The sequence below is a fragment of the Oenanthe melanoleuca genome, chromosome 23 (genome assembly GCF_029582105.1).
Source record: "Oenanthe melanoleuca isolate GR-GAL-2019-014 chromosome 23, OMel1.0, whole genome shotgun sequence".
Lineage (NCBI taxonomy): Eukaryota > Metazoa > Chordata > Aves > Passeriformes > Muscicapidae > Oenanthe > Oenanthe melanoleuca.
Window position 1 is genome coordinate 3929063 of NC_079356.1, and position 22840 is coordinate 3951902.

The 22840-nt window shown below is 44.1% G+C and overlaps 1 protein-coding gene across 1 annotated transcript in view; it reads left to right on the forward strand.

The window, feature by feature from the left end:
* The window catches only part of CSMD2 (CUB and Sushi multiple domains 2), a 288748-nt gene that overhangs the window by 135484 nt on the left and 130424 nt on the right, over window positions 1-22840 (forward strand). Inside the window, exons 10-12 of the mRNA XM_056509388.1 lie at window positions 4270-4391; window positions 14254-14357; window positions 19760-19872. Coding sequence (XP_056365363.1) covers window positions 4270-4391; window positions 14254-14357; window positions 19760-19872 — 339 coding nt within the window. The remainder of the gene's footprint in view (window positions 1-4269; window positions 4392-14253; window positions 14358-19759; window positions 19873-22840) is intronic.

Below are 22840 nucleotides of genomic sequence, written 5' to 3' on the forward strand. Positions count from 1 at the left end.
GATCTGGGGGAATTCCCAGCTCCTTCTTGTCCATTTTCCATCACCCACCCTGCCCTCAGGTCAGCTCAGAGAATCCCAGAGTGGTTTGGGGTTGTTCTTTCCACTGTCCCTCCAAACTGGACTTGGACACTCCCAGGAATTCAGGGGCAGCCTGAGAGGGCTCAACTCAGTTGGATTTTGGGATTTGTGGGAATTCCTAGCTCCTCCTTGTCCATTTTCCATCACCCACCCTGCCCTCAGGTCAAACAATCCCAGAATGGTTTGGACTGGGAGGAATCTTGAGGAAAATCCTGCTCCTTCCATTCTCCCAGGTTGCTCTAAGTTGGTCTTGGACACTCCCAGGGATCCAGGGGCAGCCTGAGGGGGCTCAGTTTAGTTGGATTTTGGGATTTGTGGGAATTCTCAGCTCCCTCTTGTCCATTTTCCATCACCCACCCTGCCCTCAAATCAAACAATCCCAGAGTGGTTTGGTCTGGGAGGATCCTTAAGGAAAATCTCATTCCATGGGCAGGGACAATTTCCACCATCCCAGGTTGTCCTTGGACACTTCCAGGGATGGGACATCCACAATTTCTCTGGGAAATCTCTTTCCCAGCGCCTCCCCACCCTGATTTTAAGCTTTATTCAGCCCCTGTTTGTGCACCCCCTTCTCCCCTCACAGATTCTTCCACAAATTTCCCAACTGTCCCTAATTCCCTTCCCTCTCTCCTGAACATTCCTTTTGTTCAGGGATATAAAAACTGAGCAAAATCATCCCTCTCTCTATTTTGGGTGTTTTCTCCTTTCTCCTCTATATCCTTTAAGAGGAAAGACTGGAACAAAACCTGGAAAAGCAGAGATGGAGAGAGATTTTTATCTGGAAATGTGGGATTTTGGGGCTGTGCATCCTGTGCCATGACCCAGCAGGGAATGGAGTTTTTTTTCCATTTTGCCCATTTTGCCCTTGGCCATTTTGTGTTCATTCCCTCTCTGAAATGTCAAATTGTGATATTTATAATGCTAATAAAGAACAACTTGTAATATTTTTAATTGAATCACTTTAAAGCTCTTAAAATCATAAATAGCTTTGCTTTTTTTTTTTTTCCCCCCAGTTCTTTTTTTCTTTAATTTCATCTGCAGATTTTTTTCAGGGCTTTGAAATCCCATGTAATTCTTGAAACAAGCCTGGAATAAATTGAATCAGTGTAAGAGGATATTTGGCATAAATATGTGACACTGTAAAGGAAATTTATGATGTTCTCCTGCAAGAGATAAGAAAGGATTTGCCAGCATTATTCTGTTTCTGTGAATCAACTTCATTTTTTTAGCTGCTGACTTTCATGTTGTGGAGTTGTTTTTTTTTTGGTTTTTTTTTTTTTCTTTTTAGAAAGTTTGATTTTTCTGCCACTTTTTTCTTTCAGTTTGTTCCATTTTTTAATAATTTGGTTTCTCTCAAATTCCAGAGTCAGTCCCAGATTTTAACCCTTTGGGTTTCAATAATTTATTAAAACCCCACTGAGTAAATTTTGGGGGAAAGTTCTGCAGCTTTCCCATTGTCAACAGATTCCCTCTGGATCCTGGGAGAGTCACTTAATCCCACTTGAAAAATGGGAATAATGGGATTTACCCTTTTTTTTTTTAATGGTGTTGGAGCTCCAGGATGAGGCAGGAGTGGTTCAGCATCCTGGAAAAGTCACTTCAACTCCTTCCTAAGCTGCTTCCAAACCATTCCCAAAGTTCCCACAGCTTGGCCAGGAGATTATTTTTTTCCAATTTTTACAGAGGAAAAAAAAAATTTTTGCAGACTCTACATGTGCAAATACTCCTAAATTAAATGATAAATTTAAATAAATAAATAAACTTCAAAAATAAATTAATTTTGAGCAGAAAACAGTTCCAGAACCAGGATGTTTCTCCCCACCATTTTTTTTTTTTTTTGGTGGAATATTTCAGCTGAATATTACATCAAAGGCAAAATTTTCCCTGCTTAAGCACTTTTTCCAGCTTTTCCTTCACCTGAGATGTTTTGAAAATGCAGAGCTGAGTTTCCACCTTAGTTCTGAGCCCCCAGAAAGAAACCAGCTGATAAATACTTAATAATGACCTAATAAATCCTGGCTGTGCAGGATTTTGGGGGTTTGGTCTGCAGGGAGGAAGGGAATGTGGCTTTTTTGGGGATATCAGGATGGAGTTGTGGCATTCCTGACCCCTCTGGCCTGGGTGGGGAAGGATTTTTGTGAAGAAAAAAAGGAGGAAGGAAAGGAAATGAGTCAAGTGTGAGGAGTAGAGAGTGGGGTTGGTCTGAGGGGAGATGGGAATGGGGATTTTGGGATCAGGGTTTGGATCAGGGGTTTATGGGATCAGGGTTTGGATCAGGGGTTGCTGGGATCAGAGTTTTTGGGATCAGGGTTTATTTGGATCAGAGTTTGTTGGGATAAGGTTTGCTGGGATCAGGGGTTTATGGGATCAGGGTTTGATAGGATCAGGGTTTGTTTGGATCAGAGTTTGTTAGGATCAGGGTTTGGATCAGGGTTTGTTTGGGTCAGGGTTTTTAGGATCAGGGTTTTTTGGGATCAGGGTTTATTTGGATCAGAGTTTGGGGTCGGAGGTTGTTGAGATCAGGCTTGGTAGGGTCAGGTTTGCTGGGATCAAGTTTGTTTGGATCAGGGGTTGATGGGATCTGGGTTTGTTTGAATCAGGGTTTTTGGGATCAGGGTTTATTTGGATCAGAATTTGTTAGGATCAGAGGTTGTTGAGATTAGGCTTGGATAGGATCAGGGACTGCTGGGATCAGGGTTTGTTGGGATTAGGGTTTAATGGGATCAGGGTTTGATGAGTTCAGGGGTTGATGGGATAGGGTTTGCTTGGATCAGGGTTTGTTTGGGATCAGGGGTTGATGGAATCAGAGTTTGTTTGGATCAGGGTTTAATGGGATCAGGGTTTTTTGGGATCAGGTTTGATGGGATCAGGGTTTATTTGGATCAGAGTTTGTTGGAATGAGAAGTTGTTGAGATCAGGCTTGGATGGGATCGAGGTTTTTAGGATCAGGGTTTTTGGGATCAGGGTTGCTGGGATCTCGTTGAGTTTGATGGGATCAGGATTTGATGGGGTCAGTTTGTGTCCCCAGCCAGGATGTGTGACACGTCCCTGTGCGGTCCCAGCGGGTCAGTCTGGCTGGATTTTGGGATTTGTGGGAATTCCCAGCTCCCTCATGTCCATTTTCCATCACCCACCCACCCTGACCAGGTCAAACAATCCCAGAGTGGTTTGGACTGGGAGGAATCTTGAGGAAAATCCTGCTCCTTCCACTCTCCCAGGTTGCTCTAAGTTGGTCTTGGACATTCCCAGGGATCCAGGGGCAGCCTGAGAGGGCTCAGCTTAGTTGGAATTTGGGATTTGTGGGAATTCCCAGCTCCTCCTTGTCCATTTCCCATCACCCACCCTGCCCTCAGGTCAAACAATCCCAGAATGGTTTGGACTGGGAGGAGACTTAAGGAAAATCTCATTCCATGGGCAGGGACACCTGTTTCATTTGTTCCACCATCCCAGGTTGTCCTTGGACACTTCCAGGGATGGGGCATCCACAATTTCTCTGGGAAATCTCTCTCCCCACCCTGATTTTCAGCAAACTCCTCCCTTCTCCCACCCCCACACCAAGCTCCTCCCTGCCCCCAGGTGACCCCCCAGCGCTGACTGTCCCCGTTTGTGTCCCCAGCCAGGATGTGTGACACGTCCCTGTGCGGTCCCAGCGGGTCAGTCTGGCTGGATTTTGGGATTTGTGGGAATTCCCAGCTCCTCCTTGTCCATTTTCCATCACCCACCCACCCTGACCAGGTCAAACAATCCCAGAATGGTTTGGACTGGGAGGAATCTTGAGGAAAATCCTGCTCCTTCCACTCTCCCAGGTTGCTCTAAGTTGGTCTTGGACATTCCCAGGGATCCAGGGGCAGCCTGAGAGGGCTCAGTTTAGTTGGATTTTGGGATTTGTGGGAATTCCCAGCTCCTTCTTGTTCATTTTCCATCACCCACCCTGCCCTCAAATCAAACAATCCCAGGATGGTTTGGGCTGGGAGGATCCTTAAGGAAAATCTCATTCCATGGGCAGGGACAATTTCCACCATCCCAGGTTGTCCTTGGACACTTCCAGGGATGGGGCATCCACAATTTCTCTGGGAAACTTTTTCCCATCCTGATTTTCAGCAAACTCCTCCCTTCTCCCACCCCCACACCAAGCTCCTCCCTGCCCCCAGGTGACCCCCCAGCGCTGACTGTCCCCGTTTGTGTCCCCAGCCAGGATGTGTGACACGTACCTGCGCGGCCCCAGCGGGGTCATCACGTCCCCCAACTACCCCGTGCAGTACGACAACAACGCCTACTGCGTGTGGGTCATCACCGCCCTCAACCCCGCCAAGGTGGGTGCCTGCCACGTCCCCCCAGCCCAGCACGAGCCCCAGGGCTCCCCCCACCCCAGGGTGCAAAGGATGAAAGCAGGAAACTCAGATTTTTTATTCAGCAGGAAGCAGAAATGCAGTTTATTGCGTGTAACAATTCCATTTTTTTATATAGAGAGAGAAAAAGGATGTTGGAATTCAGGATACTCCCCTGCCTTCCCTGGGCGCCTCCAGACCTGAGCAGGGGGCTCAGAGGCCTTGGCATAGTGACCAAGACCCCCTGTGGGTTTGATTTTAGTCCCTGGGAATAATTACCATCATTACGGGAAGAATTACGACTCACAAAAAATAAGCAGAGCATAAATTAGATTGTTAGAAGGTAGAAAAGTGGATTTGTGAAATTGTTTGTAATAAGGGGTGCAGAGCTAAGATGGAGGAATCTGGGTGTGGTATGTCTTTCTTTCTCCTTCTTTGTGGCATCCATCTTTTGGGTTAGGATGGCACCTCTGGATTGGTTTGGGAGAAAGCTGGACAGGGTCATGGATTTGAAATTAATCGTAAACATCATGAACATAATTTATAGATAAAAGATAAGAGCTGCCCAGAGGGCAGGCAGTGTGCCTCTGACTGAACTGCTGAACAGACCTCTGTAGGGCAGGGAAAGAATTCCTTAGGTAAGAAAGAATAACAACCTTGGAAACCTCAGAGAGCAGCATCTGACTCTTTCTCCAGTGCTGGAGCTGGAAAAACAAGAACTCTGAGACCACCAAATGTTGTGAGGTGAGTGATCTCAGACTCAAAGAGACGTCACTGGTCACAACCAGAGGGAGAGAGAGGAAGGATGGGATGTAGCTACCAACAGAAGGGACACATCCTCATGGTCATCCAGTCATGGACGTGTCTTCAGTCCCTTGGGGAGAAAGAGATCTCAGAGTCTCTTTAGGAAAATCACTTTTTATAGTCCTTTCCCAAAGTGAGTGGCCTCTGGCCTAAAGGTGGGAGATTTATGGACTGTTGTGTGTGGAGATCATTGCTCCAAGAAACAGGTGCTGGAACAGGCGCTGTAAGCAGCACAGTGTGCCATGGCAGCACCAGCACAGCACAGACAGTGCTGGGCAGCACCAGCACAGCCACAGACAGTGCTGGGCAGCACCAGGCACAGGTACAGACAGTGCTGGGCAGCACCAGCACAGGCACAGACAGTGCTGGGCAGCACCAGCACAGGCACAGACAGTGCTGGGCAGCACCAGCACAGCACAGACAGTGCTGGGCAGCACCAGCACAGCACAGACAGTGCTGGGCAGCACCAGCACAGGCACAGACAGTGCTGGGCAGCACCAGCACAGCCACAGACAGTGCTGGGCAGCACCAGCACAGCACAGACAGTGCTGGGCAGCACCAGCACAGCACAGACAGTGCTGGGCAGCACCAGCACAGCCACAGACAGTGCTGGGCAGCACCAGCACAGCCACAGACAGTGCTGGGCAGCACCAGCACAGCACAGACAGTGCTGGGCAGCACCAGCACAGCACAGACAGTGCTGGGCAGCACCAGGGACAGGCACAGACAGTGCTGGGCAGCACCAGCACAGGCACAGACAGTGCTGGGCCAGCATCCACCTGGGCCAGGCCAGAACTCAGGTCAGAGTGAATGGGTGGGTCCTGGGTCTCAGTCTCTGATGATGGTCCTGAGCAGATCAGGGAAATTCCAGACTGACTCTTGCAGTGCTCCTGGTGCCCCCGGGGCCAGGCTGCTGCTGGGAGCCTCTGCAGCTCCAGGGACTTCCCAATACATTGTGTAATAACAACAATGACTTCTTCAGCATGAGGAGCAAAAGAAGCACTTTGCTAAAAAACCAAACCATATTTACAGTGTGGTTTGCAAGTCTCAAACAGGACAGTGATTTGTTGGACAACAGGAGAAAACATCTCCTGTCACATACAACAGGAATCTGTTCCTCAGTCAACACCAGGTGTTAATCTCTGTTTGTTATTCCTTTCTGTTTACCAAAAGTTGTCATCCTGGGAAAGGCTCAGGCCGGAGCTGAGAAATTGCCTCAGCCTGGGAAAAAGCTTCCCAACCTGAGAAAGAGAAAAAGAACTCAGAACCTGGAAAAGGCCTGGCAAACTCTGCCTGGGCCTTCAGTGGTGCCCACAGGGAGAACAGGATTCTGCTGTTCTGGGGAATCCCAGGCTTGGGTCTCATGGAATTCCAGGCGGGTTTGGGTTGGGAGGGACCTCAGAGCAGGGCAGGGATGATTTCAGCTGTCCCAGCCTGGTGTTGGACACTTGCAGGGATCCAGGAACAGCTTCTCTGGGAATTGCATCCCTCACAGAGAAGGGTTCAATCCCAGTGTCCCAGCTCAACCTGCTCCCTCTCAGCTCAAGGCTGTTGTTGAGAATTGTTGATTTACCAGAGCCCCGAGAGGAGGAGATGAACAAAGGGGATCCGTTTTTTATGGAGCAAAAGCTGGAACATGTTTGGATGCTGGGCTGTGGTGGTGGAGTGGGTGTGCACAGCCAGACACTTCCAAACACATCCCAAAACATCCAGACAAATCCAGACACTTCCAAACACATCCAGACACCTCCAGACAAATCCAGACGCCTTCATCCATTTACAGAAACATCCAAGCACATCCAGACACCTCCAGACAAATCCAGACACTTCCAAACACATCCAGACACCTCCAGACAAATCCAGACGCCTTCATCCATTTACAGAAACATCCAAGCACATCCAGATGTATCCAAACAAAACCAGGCAATTCCAGACAAATCTAAACACCCCCAAAAACATCATGGCAGCTCCAGACACCTCTAAACACATCCAGACACTTCCAAACACATCCAGAAACATCCAGACAAATGCAGACACTTCCAAACCACTCCAGACAAATCCAAACACCTCCAGAAACATCCAGACACTTCCAAACACTTCCAGACACTTCAAGACACATCCAAACACTTCCTGACAGCTCCAGACAAATCCAGACACCTCCAAATACATCCAGACACTTCCAAACACATCCAGAAGCATCCAGACTAATTCAGACACTTCCAGATACTTCCAGACACTTCCAAGCACATCCAAACAAATCCAGACACTTCCAGACACATTTGTGCATGTACAGAAACATCCAAGCACATCCAGATAATTCCAAATCCAGACACCTCTGAACACATCCAGACATTTCCAGACACCTCCAAACACCTCCTGACAGCTCCAGATAGCTCCAGACACTTCCAGACAAATCCAAACACCTCCAGACACTTCCAGACACTTCCAGACACATCCAGACAAATCCAGACAATTTCAGACACATCCAGACAAATCCAGACACTTCCAGACACTTCCAGACAAATCCAGACACTTCCAGACAAATCCAGACACATCCAGACACTTCCAGACACTTCCAGACACATTCAGACACATCCAGACACTTCTAGACACTTCCAGACAAATCCAGACACATCCAGACACTTCCAGACACATCCAGACACATTCAGACACTTCCAGACAAATCCAGACACATCCAGACACTTCCAGACACTTCCAGACACATTCAGACACACCCAGACACTTCCAGACACTTCCAGACAAATCCAGACACATCCAGACAAATCCAGACACTTCCAGACACTTCCAGACACTTCCAGACACATCCAGACAAATCCAGACAAATCCAGACAAATCCAGACACATCCAGACACATCCAGACAAATCCAGACACATCCAGACACTTCCAGACACATCCAGACACTTCCAGACAAATCCAGACACATCCAGACACATTCAGACACACCCAGACACTTCCAGACACTTCCAGACAAATCCAGACACATCCAGACACATCCAGACACTTCCAGACACTTCCAGACACTTCCAGACACATCCAGACAAATCCAGACACTTCCAGACAAATCCAGACAAATCCAAACACATCCAGACACATCCAGACACTTCCAGACAATTTCAGACACTTCCAGACACATCCAGACACTTCCAGACACATCCAGACACATCCAGACAAATCCAGACACATCCAGACACTTCCAGACACTTCCAGAAGCATCCAGACACATCCAGACTAATTCAGACACATCCAGACACTTCCAGACACATCCAGACACTTCCAGACAAATTCAGACACTTCCAGACAAATCCAGACACATCCAGACACTTCCAGACACTTCCAGACACATTCAGACACTTCCAGACACTTCCAGACAAATCCAGACACATCCAGACACTTCCAGACAATTTCAGACACTTGCAGACACATCCAGACACATCCAGACAAATCCAGACACATCCAGACAAATCCAGACACCTCCACTATCCCAGGCTGCTCCAAGCCCTGTCCAGCCTGGCCTTGGACACTTCCAGGGATGCAGAGCCAGCCACAGCTCCTCTCCAAACCTTCTCCAGCCCCTCCTCACCCTCCCACTCAAGGTTTGCTCAGCCCCTCGGGCTCAGCTCCTGCCCCACACAGACCCTCCCCTGTGTGTGAATCCCTGCCCTTCGCTCCCTGCTGAGAGCTCGTTTTGTTCAGGGTTAATTAATTCAGGTAATTAAAATGAGTGTAATTATTTCTAATCGAAGCCCCTTTGATATCTCCTGTGGAGGGCAGGGAGGTGCTGGAGCAGCCCATCAGGGCAGGGAGGCTGTGCCAGGAATGCTGAATTTTTTTTCCCCATTTTTTTGGCTGTGGCTGCTGGATTTGAGCCCCCAGGGGCAGAGGAGAGAGGTTTGGGTCCATCTCCTGCTATTTCTGCAGCATTGTAAATTTATTGCTATTTTTGCTCTGTTATAAATTGAAATGTGAGCCCTTTCTGTACAGGTGGGGACAGGACAAGGTGTGACTGCCCTGGCCTGGGAAAGATCAATCCTGCCCATTTTCCCCTGGAATGGGAATGGAGCTGAGGGCAGTCACAGCTTTTTCCAATTTCTCTCCTCCAGATTTGGAGCAGAAGAACAGGAATCACTTTGCTGTGAACCCTTCCTGGGTTGTTATTTCTGCTCTCAGGGTTTGTTCCTCTGAGTGTCTGGATTCCTGCAGACCTCATTCCATCAGTTCTGGATAAATCCTGAGCCAAAGCTCCAAGCTCCCATTTATTCTCCCTTGCTCTGGACATTCCTGCACGTGCTCCCTGCCTTTTGAAGGGGGGAATCTCACAGGATCTCAGGGTTCTTTTTTTATTTTATTTTTCTGAGAATTGTTAGGAAATGCTGGGATCCTGCTTTCCCTCCCCTCAGGGGCAGGATGGAGGAAGAGCCTGTGGAATTCTCCCTCCCTGCTGGGCTCAGCCCAAGCCTTCAACCAGCACAGATCCCTGCTGGAGGAGGATTTTAATGAGGAATATCCCTAAATTCCCATTCCCAGGCAGGCTGTGGCTCAGGGCTGTTGTTATCTGTGGTGGGGCTGCACAAAACCTGGATTTTGGGAGACAGGAGTGGAACCAGGAGATTGTTCAGTGCTGATTTTTTGGGGTTGATGAGCCCCAGGAGGGTCCCATTGATCAGTGCCCTGGGATGTTCCCTGAGTATCCACAAACAGGGGCTGGAATTCAGCCCAGCCCTGCTCCTTTTCCATTATTTTTGTACCTTTCTGTCCCCAAAAATCACCAACACCCAGGTTTTGTGTGGATGCAGCAGTGTTTGGGTGCAGGATCTCCTGGGTGTTTTCTAGGATAACTCTTCCATTTGGGTTTCCTGCTACAAATTTTGAAGGAGGGAGATGAAAACCATGAGGAGAATCTGTCCCTGGGCTGTGCTCAGTGTTTCACTGACCCCTTTGTGGTGAATTTTCAGGTCTGATCTTCAGCTCTGTCCCTTTGCCTTAGTGCCAGTGTTGTGCCCAAAATTTTCCTGCTTTTCCATCAGCAGTGTGACAGGAAAAGCTTCTCCTCCTGCCTTCCTGCACAGAATTCTTGTTTTTCCATTGGAATTTCTGCTTAGAGGAAATTTCTCCTCTTCTCCTGTTTGGTTTCTTCCTCAGCTTTAAACCTGAGTCACAACAAATACAGAATCCACAAGTCCTGATCCCTTCCTAAATCATAAAGAGGGTTGGAATTATTCAAATCCATTAATTTTAAGATTTCCCAGATCAGAGATTGCACAGCACAAGGAGCTGCAGGTTCTGCTCCACGGAACTGAAATATGGGTTGGTGACACAGTGAGCTGTGAGAGGAGATCTCATTGCCTTCTCCTTGGAAATGATAAATATTTTAAATTAATTTAATGAATGTCAGTTTTTGAAGGGATTTTTGGGTTTGGGGGTTTCAGTGGCATTTACAGGGAGGGAAAACACCAACTGCTGTGGGAAGGCCACAGCTCTCCCTGCTTGCCCTGATCCTTTCCTAAATCATAAAGGAGATTAGAACTGATCAAATCCATTTATTTCAACACTTCCCAACTCAGATCAGAGATTCCACAGAGGTTCTGCTCCATGGGCTGCCCATGATACACTGAAATTGGGATTGGTGAAATCAGCAGCATTTGTGAGCTCTGAGAGGAGATCCCATTGCCTTTCCCTTTGAAATGCTAAATAGTTTTAATTAATTCAATTAATGATGCCAGCTCAGAAAGAATTTCCTGGATTTAGGTGTTTCATGCTGGAAATTTGGGAAAAAGTTGGGAAAAGCTGTCCTGGAGCAGGGAGAGTTGGGAGAAAAGCTCCAACTCCCACCATTTCCCATTCCCCAGCCTGGCTGGGAGTTACTTCCAATGCCTATAAAATACTGTAAAATAAAATACAAGAGCTGGAGCTGCTGGAGTCACTGAAATCTTTTTATTGACTCCAGTGGTCTTGGATTTATGGAGCTTTGGGAAAAGCAGGAGCTGAATTTAGGACTCATTTGCAAATCCTCTGCTCTGTCTTTGGCAAAGAACCTCGAGCCAGAGATCCACTGAGCCCCAAAATCCCTTCTAAATTTGCTGGAATTCTGCATCTGTAGGGCTGAGACCTCTTCCCTAATTTGGGATTATTTTCTGTGCAGAGAGGGAGCATCAAACCTATTTGGGGGATATTCAGATTTTTTTTTAGCTGGGCCCTGGTGCCCTGGGAATTAATTCCAACCACAGTGGGGAAAATAAATCACTGGGGAGCTGAGAAATACATATGATAATTGGGGAATTTGCATAAAAGCTATTTCTGGCTCTTTTTGACATAATGGATGTTGCTGGTTGAGGATTCTCCTGGGGTTATTCCCACCTGCAGCCAAAAAAAAGCCACGTCCAAGCTGATGGAGGGAGAAGGGCCCCTCCAGGGGATGATTTATCACAAATGGAGAGTCCTGGTTTGAGGACAGGTGTCTGCCAATAAAGGCAGAAATGGAGAATGTAAACCCCCTCCCTCCAAATTATTATCATTTTGAAATTAAAGCACTCTCAGGCAAAGATATGGGAATTAGGAATAACAGTTCTTTACTAGGAAAATTAAAATAGAAATGCAGTATTACACAGAACAATCCCAGCCCTGCCAGAGTCAGAATCCAAGCTGACACCCGTCAGTCAGTCAGGGTGTTGGCACAGTCCCATTCAATGGTGGCTGCATCCTCCTGCAGGGGCAGATGTGGTTCAGCTGCAGCAGTGCTCCTGGAGAAGGTGCAGTTTCCTCTGAAGCTCCAGGGATGATGTGCAAAGGTCTGGTTTTCCTCTGGAATCCAGTGGGAAGAAGGTTCCTTGGTGTCCCAAATCTCAGTTTTTATCTGGGTAGGAAATGTTTGGCTCCTCCCCTGGCTGGAGCATCTCCCAGTGGGATGATGGAATTTTATCAGTCATGCCCTGGGACTCAGTGGCCATTAACAGGAGATATCTCCTGGAGGGAGGATGGGCTGTGGGAAGATAAAGATGATTGCCCAGCTGGTTTAAAGATGGCCCATGAGCAGAGGATATCTCCATGGAGATCAGGGTCACTGCCCCAGCTGGTGATAAAATCCACATTTCTGGCCACATCCTATATTGCAACTGAGCACAGAGAGGGAAATTCTGGAGGAGCAGGGAAATGAGGAATGTTCTTGCAAAGCTTCAGGTTAGAACTGCACAGGCTGCTGTTCTTCTGGAGAGAATTATTGTGGATTTTTCTCCTTGGAATGTGACTGAACTTCCAATCACTTCGGTGGCACTTTGGAATCAGGATTCCCATCCCATTCTGCTGATTGCTCCCTTTCACTTCAGCAGCTCCAAATTTGGGGGGTGCTGGTGCCTCTCAGTCTGTTTAACAAATCATTGAATAATTAAATTAAATTAAATTAATTAAACTTACAGCTTCCAGAGGAAAAAAAAAAAAAACAGGAAAATGGGTAAATAAACACAATATTCAGCATCCAAATCTTGTGCCACAAGGTTGCAGCTCTGAGTGTGCTGGGATGTAATTAGTTGTTTAATTAGGGTCAGGCTGCAGCTCCTTGAGTGGCTGGTTGAAGAAATGGTGTGTGCAGATCTGCAGCTCTGCATTAATTACATCACTCCAGCATTTCATGCTCTTGTAGCCTGCACAGGTTAATATTTGAGTTCTAGACACAAATTAAAGTTGTCTGAAGCATCACCCAGGCTGCTGGTTCACCCTCCTGAGGTGAAAAAACCCTCTTTTCACAATGGCTGAAATCTCCAAATTTAATTTTCTGTGCATTGAAAAACTCTGTGTTCATCTGCAGGAATGAAAACACAGGACAGATCGGCCTGAGCTGTATAAACACCTTTTTTTTTTTTTTTTTTTTTTTTTCCTTTTTTAAGTTTTGCTTTGAACTTTGGGGTTTTTATCCCCCTGGGAATCCACACCTGCTCAAGTTTTGCAGGAGGTGTTGCTGATAAAAGCAGGAAAGGACAAGAGCAGGATTTTGGGTTTCCTTGCCCAAACTGAGGTGGGAAGTGACCCAGAGCTCTGTTTTCTTGGCTCCTTCTCCTCCTCCTTGACTTTTGATGATTTTTGTGTTGTGAGAAGCAGCTGAAAGAAGCATCAACCCACATTTGGTGATTGAATCTGTTAAAAGTCAGGAAATTGAATGTATTTACAAAGTGCATTTGACTGTTTTTTGTGCTTTTTATTTTTGCTGGTCAGGTAAAGAGTCCAGGAAACAAAACTCCATTGATTTCTGCTGATGGGGGACGTGAAACTCTAATTTAATTTAATTAATCTCTTCTTTTTCTGTTTGTTCAGCCTGTCCCAGGCTGGGTTAAGGACTCTGCCCCCTAAATTGGATTTGAAAAGCAGAAATTCCCAAAGCAGCTGAGAGCCTTGGAGCACAAATTCTGTGGGAGTTCAGCTCCCAAATGATGCTGAGAAGCTGCAAAAATCCAAAGTTTGGGTGAAACAGGAGAGAAAAACCAGTGGTGATGCTGAGGATTGTTTGCAGACAATTCCCATAAATCCATAAATTCTCTCCAGCTCTGACCACTAACAAGGAGAATTTCCTGTAAGGTTCTGCATTTACTCCATGCACATCCAAATCCAGAATTCCAGTTTTGGGGAGGGAAAAGGTGAAAAATGAGATACCAGCACAGAAATATTGATATCAGTGAGGTCACCTGGGCAAGCAGGAGATAAAGCAGAGGTGATTCAAATCACCTGTAAAAAATAAAAAAAAAAAAAAAAGCAAAAGAAAAAAACAAACAACAAAAATCCCAAACCAAAACAAAAAACTGAACAACAAAATAAAATAAAATAAAATAAAATAAAATAAAATAAAATAAAATAAAATAAAATAAAATAAAATAAAGGAAAAAAAACCAGGAAAAAGCAATTTTGGGTTGTTTTTTTTTTTGAGATTTTGATGCTCTTGGAAGCTGCTCCGGGATCCATGAGCAGAGCAGGGCTCGGCGTTAATTAACTGCGGTAATTGTTAATTAACAATTGTTAATTGTGCCGTGTCTTTGGCAGGTGATCAAACTCACCTTCGAGGAGTTCGAGCTGGAGAGAGGCTACGACACCCTGACCGTGGGGGATGGAGGGCAGGTCGGGGACCAGAAATCGGTGCTTTATGTGTGAGTAACAATTCCTGGGAATTCCTCCCGCGGGAATGCGCCTGGGATGGGATGGGATAAAAAAAAAGGGATTAAAAAGAGGGATGGGATGGGATAAAATAAAATAAAATTTAAAAAAAAAGGGGGTTAAAAAGAGGGATGGGATGGGATAAAATAAAATAAAATTTAAAAAAGGGAGTTAAAAAGAGGGATGGGATGGGATAAAATTTAAAAAAATAAAATTTTAAAAAAGGGGATTAAAAAGAGAGATGGGATAAAATTTAAAAAAATAAAATTTTAAAAAAGGGGATTAAAAAGAGGGATGGGATGGGATAAAATTTAAAAAAAGGGGATTAAACAGAGGGATGGGGTGGGATAAAATAAAATAAAATAAAAAGGGGGATTAAAAAGAGGGATGGGATGGGATAAAATAAAATTTAAAAAAGGGAGTTAAAAAGAGGGATGGGATGGGATAAAATTTTTAAAAAAGGGGGATTAAAAAGAGGGATGGGATGGGATAAAATTAAAAAAAAAAACAGGATTAAAAAGAGGGATGGGATAGGATAGGATAGGATAGGATAGGATAGGATAGGATAAAATAAAAAAAAAAAGGGATTAAAAAGAGAGATGGGATGGGATAAAATTTAAAAAAAGGGGATTAAAAACAGGGATGGGATGGGATAAAATTTTAAAAAAAGGGGGATTAAAAAGAGGAATGGGATAAAATTTTTAAAAAGGGGATTAAAAAGAGGGATGGGATAAAATTTAAAAAAAGGGGATTAAAAAGAGGGATGGGATGGGATGGGATGGGATGGGATGGGATGGGATGGGATGGGATAAAATAAAATAAAATAAAATAAAATAAAATAAAATAAAATGGGTTAAAAAGAGGAATGGGATGGGATGCAGGAGCTGACCCTGCACCCTGTGATTTTTAGGTTTCTTGGGTTTTTTGGGACAGCAAATTCCCCCCTCAAGGAGAGGCTGAGGCTCTCCAAGGAGCTGAGAAAAGCTGGGATAGAAATGGAGAACAATCCCAGGTGTTGGATCCCAGAAATTTGGGATTTTTTGAGCTTTCTCTGCTTTTTGGCACTGACCCCCTGGAGTGACCTGAGGCCTTGGAGCCTCAAATTCCAACTCAAACTTCCAAATTTGAGCGATGGAGTTAAAATCAGGGGTGTGTAGTTAAATAGAAATGTGTGATTTCACATGGTGAAGGGTTTTAAACCTGAGGTTTTTATAATATAGTAATAGGATGGAAAATTTTGGGTGGTGTCTCAGTGTTCATTTTCCTTCTTTTTCATGGTTTCAGGTGATAATTTCTGGTTGGTCAGTCAGTGTCACACTGAGGGTCATGAAAATTTGGTTAAAAGGATAAATAATAAAGGAGTTAATTCTCTGTTGGACTGTTTAGCTTGTAGCTAGCTGGGTTAATTTTCCTCATTTTTAGCTGGTGGTAGAACTTTCTGCTGAGCTTTCTGTCCTTTCAGATAATAGTTAATAAACAACCAATGGAAGGTTTTTTTTTTTTTTTTTGTGGAGGTTTTTCAGCACAGGGGGTGTGCAGGTGGTTCTGCTTTCCCTCCAGGCCTCTCCAGTTGTGCTCTGGCAGCTGATGGAGAAATTCCTGGTGATTTTTCCTTTTTTTCTCCTGTTGTCCCACATGAATGAAGCAGCATTTTCACATATCAGCATTTCTTTGCCTTTCCCAAGCACCTTTTTCCCCGAGGTTTTGTTTCTTTTCCCAGCACATGAACACGAGTGATCCTTGGTCAGGAATGTGAAGTTGATTATTGCACAGAACATTTCACAGCTGCTTGGCCACAACCTGCAAATCTTGGAAGAAATTCCTGAGATCATTTCCCATTCCATCCCTTCTGGTTTGCCTAAAACCTACACAGATTTTCCTTAGATTGGATTTTAATCATTCCATGTTTTTTTTCCCATTCTTTGTTATCTCCTCAGCACTTTGCTGATGCAAATTTGGAATATCTGTGACTGAGCAAGGTGCAGTGCCAGTAAATTCCTCCTGTTAATCCAGGGATTTTTTTTTTTTTTTTGTTAATAATCTGTGAGGATTAATTGAAAAGTAATGAAATGGGAGAGAAGTGTGCTTGAGAGTCCATGGATCACTTTCCCCAGAGTTTTCTGCTCATTCTCAGCTGGGTTCACAGAATAATACCTGGATACAAAGTGAGGTTTCTTTGGAAGAATCAAAATGCAGGAACTCTTGTCAAAGGCAGTAATTCCAATTTTCTTCCTGCTCTTCACTTCTCCTTGGCTGTTGAGGAGCTGCCTTTGCAATCAGGGAAGGCACTTGAGTTGCACAGCAGCAGATTCCACCCCTGGAATGAGGGAAAGAATGAGTGAAAGAATTTATTCCCAGGCTCATTCCCATCCCTGGAAAATGGGAACAGAGCAGATTGTTGGGCTGAGCTTCCTGACTTGCAGGAGGAATTTGATTTCCTGAAGTAACAAGCACCCAAATCAATCATCCAGCCTGTTAGAAGTGGGGTGGCAAAGGATGCAGAAAGCTTTGAAGTACCTTTTTCCTCCAGGTTTTTATTCTTCTTGGAGTGTTCCTCATTCCTGCCTGGCTGCTGCTTCAATAAATAAACTGAGAATCAACAATAAAACTACTGAGCATCTCTGGGATGCAAAAGAGGCACTAAAACAAGATAATTTCTTTTAGAGATCAGTGTAATTCCTGCTGTGGGTCAGGGTGGGAGTTTGTGTGTTGGGATGGAAAACAGGGACAAACTCCTGCTCTCTGTACAGCTGGTGTTTGTTGTAAGGGTGTGGGTGTGCAGAGTCCTGCTAAGGGCTGCCAGCCTCAGCAAAGAGACAAAAATAAACACAAAGAGAGAATTGGGGAAAGAGAAAGAGAGCAGGAGGGAGAGAGGGGTAAGAGAGAGAGTAAGAGCAAGAGGGATAAGAAAGAGTAAAAGCACAAGAGCAATTTCCCATTTACAATACAATAAATCTTCTTCCATGATGAATATTCTAATTTCCACTAACCAATCTAACACAAGATACAAATTCTATACATACACCCTATAGGAATCCTTACATTACCATGGTGTGTTACACTTTAAACTCTAAAAACTTCTCTTTGGACCCTGGCAAGTCTTCTCTGACCTTTGGACTTGCTCTCCAGCTGAAGACATTGTTCTATTTTTTTTTTTTTTTTTTTGTTCTATTCCAGCTGAAGACATTGTTCTATTTTATTTTAATAGGATTACTTTCAGCTGGCCATCCTATTGTCTTATAGTTATTCAGTAATTGAGGTTTGGTATCTCAAAAGTGGCTTTCATTTCAATCTGGCTCGTGGTTTCCACATTCTCAGAATCTAAACATTCATATTTGTCAGATCTTCCTGGTTCATCTTTCCCAACAGGTCAGAGCTGGGGGATGTGAGTGCAGGGAAGAACAGGCTCAGGGCTCCAGGCAGAGCCTGGCAGTGGCTGCTGGAGGTGTCCCTGTCCCTGTGACATCCCTGGGGTGGGAGCAGAGCTCTGGGATCTCCCATTTCCCTGAGACCCCTGCCCTGGAAAGGAGCTGGAGTCGATGTCACTGCACTGGGTGGTGACACAGCCCCTGGGGCTGTCCCAAAATCCTGGAGTGGTTTGGGGTGGAAGGGCCTTAAAGCTCCTCCAGTGCCATGGCAGGGACACTTCCACTGCCCCAGGGTGTTCCAGCCTGGCCTTGAACACTTCCAGGGATCCAGGGGCAGCCACAGAAAATCTGGGATGGGATAATGGGATGGGATAATCCAAAATTCCAGCACATCACTGGTGTGGCAGCTGCTTTAAACTGGGCTGGTTCAAGTGAAATAAAAGTTGATCTTGGGGTTTTTTCCAAGCAAGATGTGAGAGCTCAAGCCTGGCCTAAGCTTGTGTGGTTGTTGTTGTCACAGGGGTTGGAAAATTTGGGAAATTGTTAGGGAAAAAAAATCTCCCAGAGAGCTGCTTGGGGACACTCAGCTCTGGGTTTTCCAGGCCCCAAATGCAGATTTTTTTATTAGAAAGGTGCTTCCTTGGCTGCCCCTGTTTGTGTAAAACTGATTCTCAGCTCAGCTCTGGCAGGTCTGGCTGTTGATGTTCCCCAAAATCCCAAATCCAGGAATATCCAATGTCCCACCCAGTTCTCCCCTTTTCCATCTGAAGCCATTCCTCCTTGTTCTGGAATTCCAGTTCTGATGCAGATCCTGGAAATTGCTCTGAGGTTTCCACTCAACCTTTTCTTCTCCTTTATCACCTTCACATCCGTGCTCCAGCAATTCCACATTCTGTTCATTTTTATCCAGGAACCTTCCAAGTGCTGCTGCTGGGCCAGGCCCAACCCAGGGATGAATTTGGATTTATTTGAAAAGATAAAAAAGCCTCTCACCCCTCTCCACTTGCACTTAATTTTTGGATTTCTCAGCAGAAACAGGATAATCACAACATTAAGCACAGGCAGCACAGCAGCCTTGCTCCTGGGATAATCATCCAGCCCACACAAAAACACGGGATGAGGGATGGGAGCTGAGCTCCACGTGGGCATTGCCTGTGGAAAAGATGCTCCTGTGGGTGGGGGATAAAGCTAAAAAAAAAAAAAAAAAAAAACAAAAACCAACTAAACAAAACAAAAAAAAAAAAAAAAAACCAACAAAAATTTTAAAAAAGAAAAAAAACCTCACCAAAAAAAAAAAAAAACCAACCAAAATAACCCAAAAAAAAAAAAAAAAAAAAAAAAAACAAAAAAACACAAAAAAAAAAAAAAAAAAAAAGCCCTAAAAGGAAGTTCTAAAGCTGTGTTGAGCCACAACAAGGTGATTAAACCCAGAGGCTGAATAAATCTCATTAATAGTGAGAGATCAGTGACATTCCCCTAAATCTGCTCCTGGGAGGATCTGAGGGATCCTGCTGCCATTAGTGATTTTTCTCAAGGGCTCACAGGGTGTTCAGCACTTTTGGGGCTGTGCTTTGCCTGCCAGGTGCTTTTTTTTCTTTTTTTTGGTCCTTGTAGAAACTTCTCTCAGGGCAGAATTTAGCAGGCAATGGGTGCAAAGTGATTTTTTTGTTCTCCTGGGAAATGCTTCGAGGGCAGTTCAGAGGATTCACTCTCTCAGGGCTCAGTTTGGCTTCTGGGGATTTGATTTTTTACTGATGTTTTGCCTCAGCGAGCAGGGAAACGATTCCTTTTGCTGCTGGGTGATCTGTTCCAATAATGGCAGAACTGTGATTATTGCAGCCAGGTGGGGAAAAAATCCAGTGCTGGGGCAGAACTCACAAACACACTATCATCAGCCTCAAAAATCTAAATTTTTGTGATAATTCTTAATTCTTTTACCATTTTCCTGCTGCTGCAGAGGAGTTTTTTTGCAGGTGGGTGATTTTAAGGCTGTTGATTTATTATTGGGATTTTTTTTTTTTTTGCAGCCTGACAGGCACAACTGTCCCTGACCTGATTGTCAGCACCCAGCACCAGATGTGGCTCCTGTTCCAGACTGACAGTGTCAGCAACCTGCTGGGCTTCAAAGCCTCCTATGAAGGTAATCCAGGCTCCTCCCTCCCAATTTCCCATTTTCCAGAGGCTCAGGGACCAGCTGAGTGCAGGGATTTGGGAGAAAAGAAAGAAATCCTAAAGAAATCCAAACTCTGCAGCTTTTTTGTTATTTATTTTTTTCCTGAAGAACAGCTTTGCTGCTTCATTTCCCATCCCAGCTGTCTGTCCCGTTGCCATTCCAGATGTTTTCTTGGGGAAAAGTTGGGAATTTCAGCTGAGAGCAGCAGATTCTGCCTGTGGGATGGGATAATGGGATGGAATAATGGGATAATGGGATGGGATAATCCAAAATTCCAGTAGATCACTGGTGTGGCAGCTGCTTCAAACTGGGCTGGTTCAAGTGAAATAAAAGTTAATTTTGGTTTTTTTCCAAGCAAGAAGTGAGAGCTCAAGCCTGGCCTAAGCTTGTGTGGTTGTTGTTGTCACAGGGGTTGGAAAATTTGGGAGATTTTGACGGGAAAATCTCCCTGAGAGCTGCTTGGGGACACTCAGCTCTGGGTTTTCCAGGCCCCAAATGCAGATTTTTTTGGAAAGGTTCTTCCTTGGCTGCCCCTGTTTGTGTAAAACTGATTCTCAGCTCAGCTCTGGCAGGGTCTGGCTGTTGATGTTCCCCAAAATCCCAAATCCCCAATCCCAAATTTCATCCTCATCAACAAATCCTTTTCATCATCATAAACAACATTTTTGCATTTCCTTGCAGAAGGAATTTGGATTAATCTCCATTTCCTGGAGAATCCTTTCCTTCCTCCCCACTGCACACAGCTGAGGCTTCCCAAAATTTTTGGCTCCAAAAATCCTTCCAGGGTTCTTTTTTTCCTCTTTTCCTTTAATCCTGGGTGATTTTTTGGGAAAACACCTTCCCTGGAGCTGCTGCTTTCCACATCCATCCGGATTTTCTGGTGGAATTCCCAGCCCATTGTCACAGCTGGAATAAAGGATCCTTCAGGCCACGTTTTTCACAAGTCCCTGAGAAATTTAGGATTGATTAAAGAAGACCCAGACTCCCATAATCTCCTTCTTCTTTATTTCTACTTTATTTTACTTTATTTTATTTTATTTTTATATTATTTTACTTTATTTTACTTTATTTTATTTTATTTTATTTTTTATTTTATTTTATTTTATTTTATTTTAATATTATTTTATTTTACTTTATTTTTATTTTATTTTATTTTATTTTATTTTTATTTTTATTTTTATTTTTATTTTTATTTTTATTTTTATTTTACTCTCCTTCCTCACCCAACTTCCCACCCTCAACCAACAACACAAAGAGCTCTGCAAAATTCCTCCTGCCACATTTCCCCTCAGAAAACTCCAAATTGTCAAAATTTCCCTTTCTATGAATAATATTTGATGGAGAAACTGTGAAAAATTGGTGTCAACTTGTTTCCTTTCAATAATGTCAAAACACTTGGTTTGGATGTTCTTGTTAATTTTGACTTTTATTATTCTAATGTGGAAGTGATTTTACTTGAAAAATTCATCAGGAGGAATATTTCAATTTTATTGAAGAAAAGTGTTTTGATATTTTTGAATCACTTTTTTTTTTTTTTAATTTTTTAAATTTATTTATGGAGCATCTGCCCTGCTAAATATTTCATGGATTTTTTTAATCCCTACACAAAGAAATTCAGGAACCAGGGGATTTTTCTCAGGTCAGAAAATGGAATTTTGGGGTTGTCACAACGGGAAATTTTGTGTTAATTTGTGGAATTTTGGGGTTGCCCCAATGGGAATTTTTGTGTTAATTTGTGGAATTTTGGGGTTGCCCCAATGAGAATTTTCGTGTTAATTTGTGGAATTTTTGGGATGTCATTATAGGAATTTTTTTGTGTCCATGTGTGGAGTTTGGGGCTGCCACTAAGGGAATTTTTTGTGTCAATTTGTGGAATTTTGGGGCTGCCACAATGGGAATTTTTTTGTGTCCATGTGTGGAATTTTTGGGGCTGCCATGATGGGAATTTTTTGTGTTCATTTGTGGAGTTTTTGGGCTGCCACAAAGGGAATTTTTTGTGGTCATTTATGAAATTTTGGAGCTGCCATTATGGGAATTTTTGTGTCTGTGTGGCGAGTTTTGGGGCTGCCACAATGGGAATTTTTGTGTCTGTATGTGAAAATTTGGGGCTGCCATTATGGGAAATTTTTGTGTCAATTTGTGGAATTTTGGGGCTGCCATTATGGGAATTTTTGTGTTTGTATGAGAAGTTTTGGGGTTGCAATTTTGGGAATTTTTTATGTCTGTATGAGGAGTTTTATGGCTGCCACAAAGGGAATTTTTGTGTCCATTTGTAGTGTTGGGGCTGCCCCAAAGGGAATTTTTCGTGTTCATTTATGGAATTTTGAGGTTGCCACAATGGGAATTTTTTTGTGTCCATGTGTGGAATTTTTGGGATGCCATTATGGGAAATTTTGTGTTCATTTGTGGAATTTTGGAGCTGCCACAAAGGGAATTTTTTGTGTTCATTTGTGGAGTTTTGGGACTGCCATTATGGGAATTTTTGTGTCTGTATGTGAAAATTTGGGGCTGCCATTATGGGAAATTTTTGTGTTTGTATGAGAAGTTTTGGGGTTGCCATTATGGGAATTTTTTATGTCTGTGTGAGGAGTTTTATGGCTGCCACAAAGGGAATTTTTGTGTCCATTTGTAGTGTTGGGGCTGCCCCAAAGGGAATTTTTTGTGTTCATTTATGGAATTTTGAGGTTGCCACAATGGGAATTTTTTTGTGTCCATGTGTGGAATTTTTGGGATGCCATTATGGGAAATTTTGTGTTCATTTGTGGAATTTTGGAGCTGCCACAAAGGGAATTTTTTGTGGTCATTTATGAAATTTTGGAGCTGCCATTATGGGAATTTTTGTGTCTGTGTGGCGAGTTTTGGGGCTGCCACAATGGGAATTTTTGTGTCTGTATGTGAAAATTTGGGGCTGCCATTATGGGAAATTTTTGTGTCA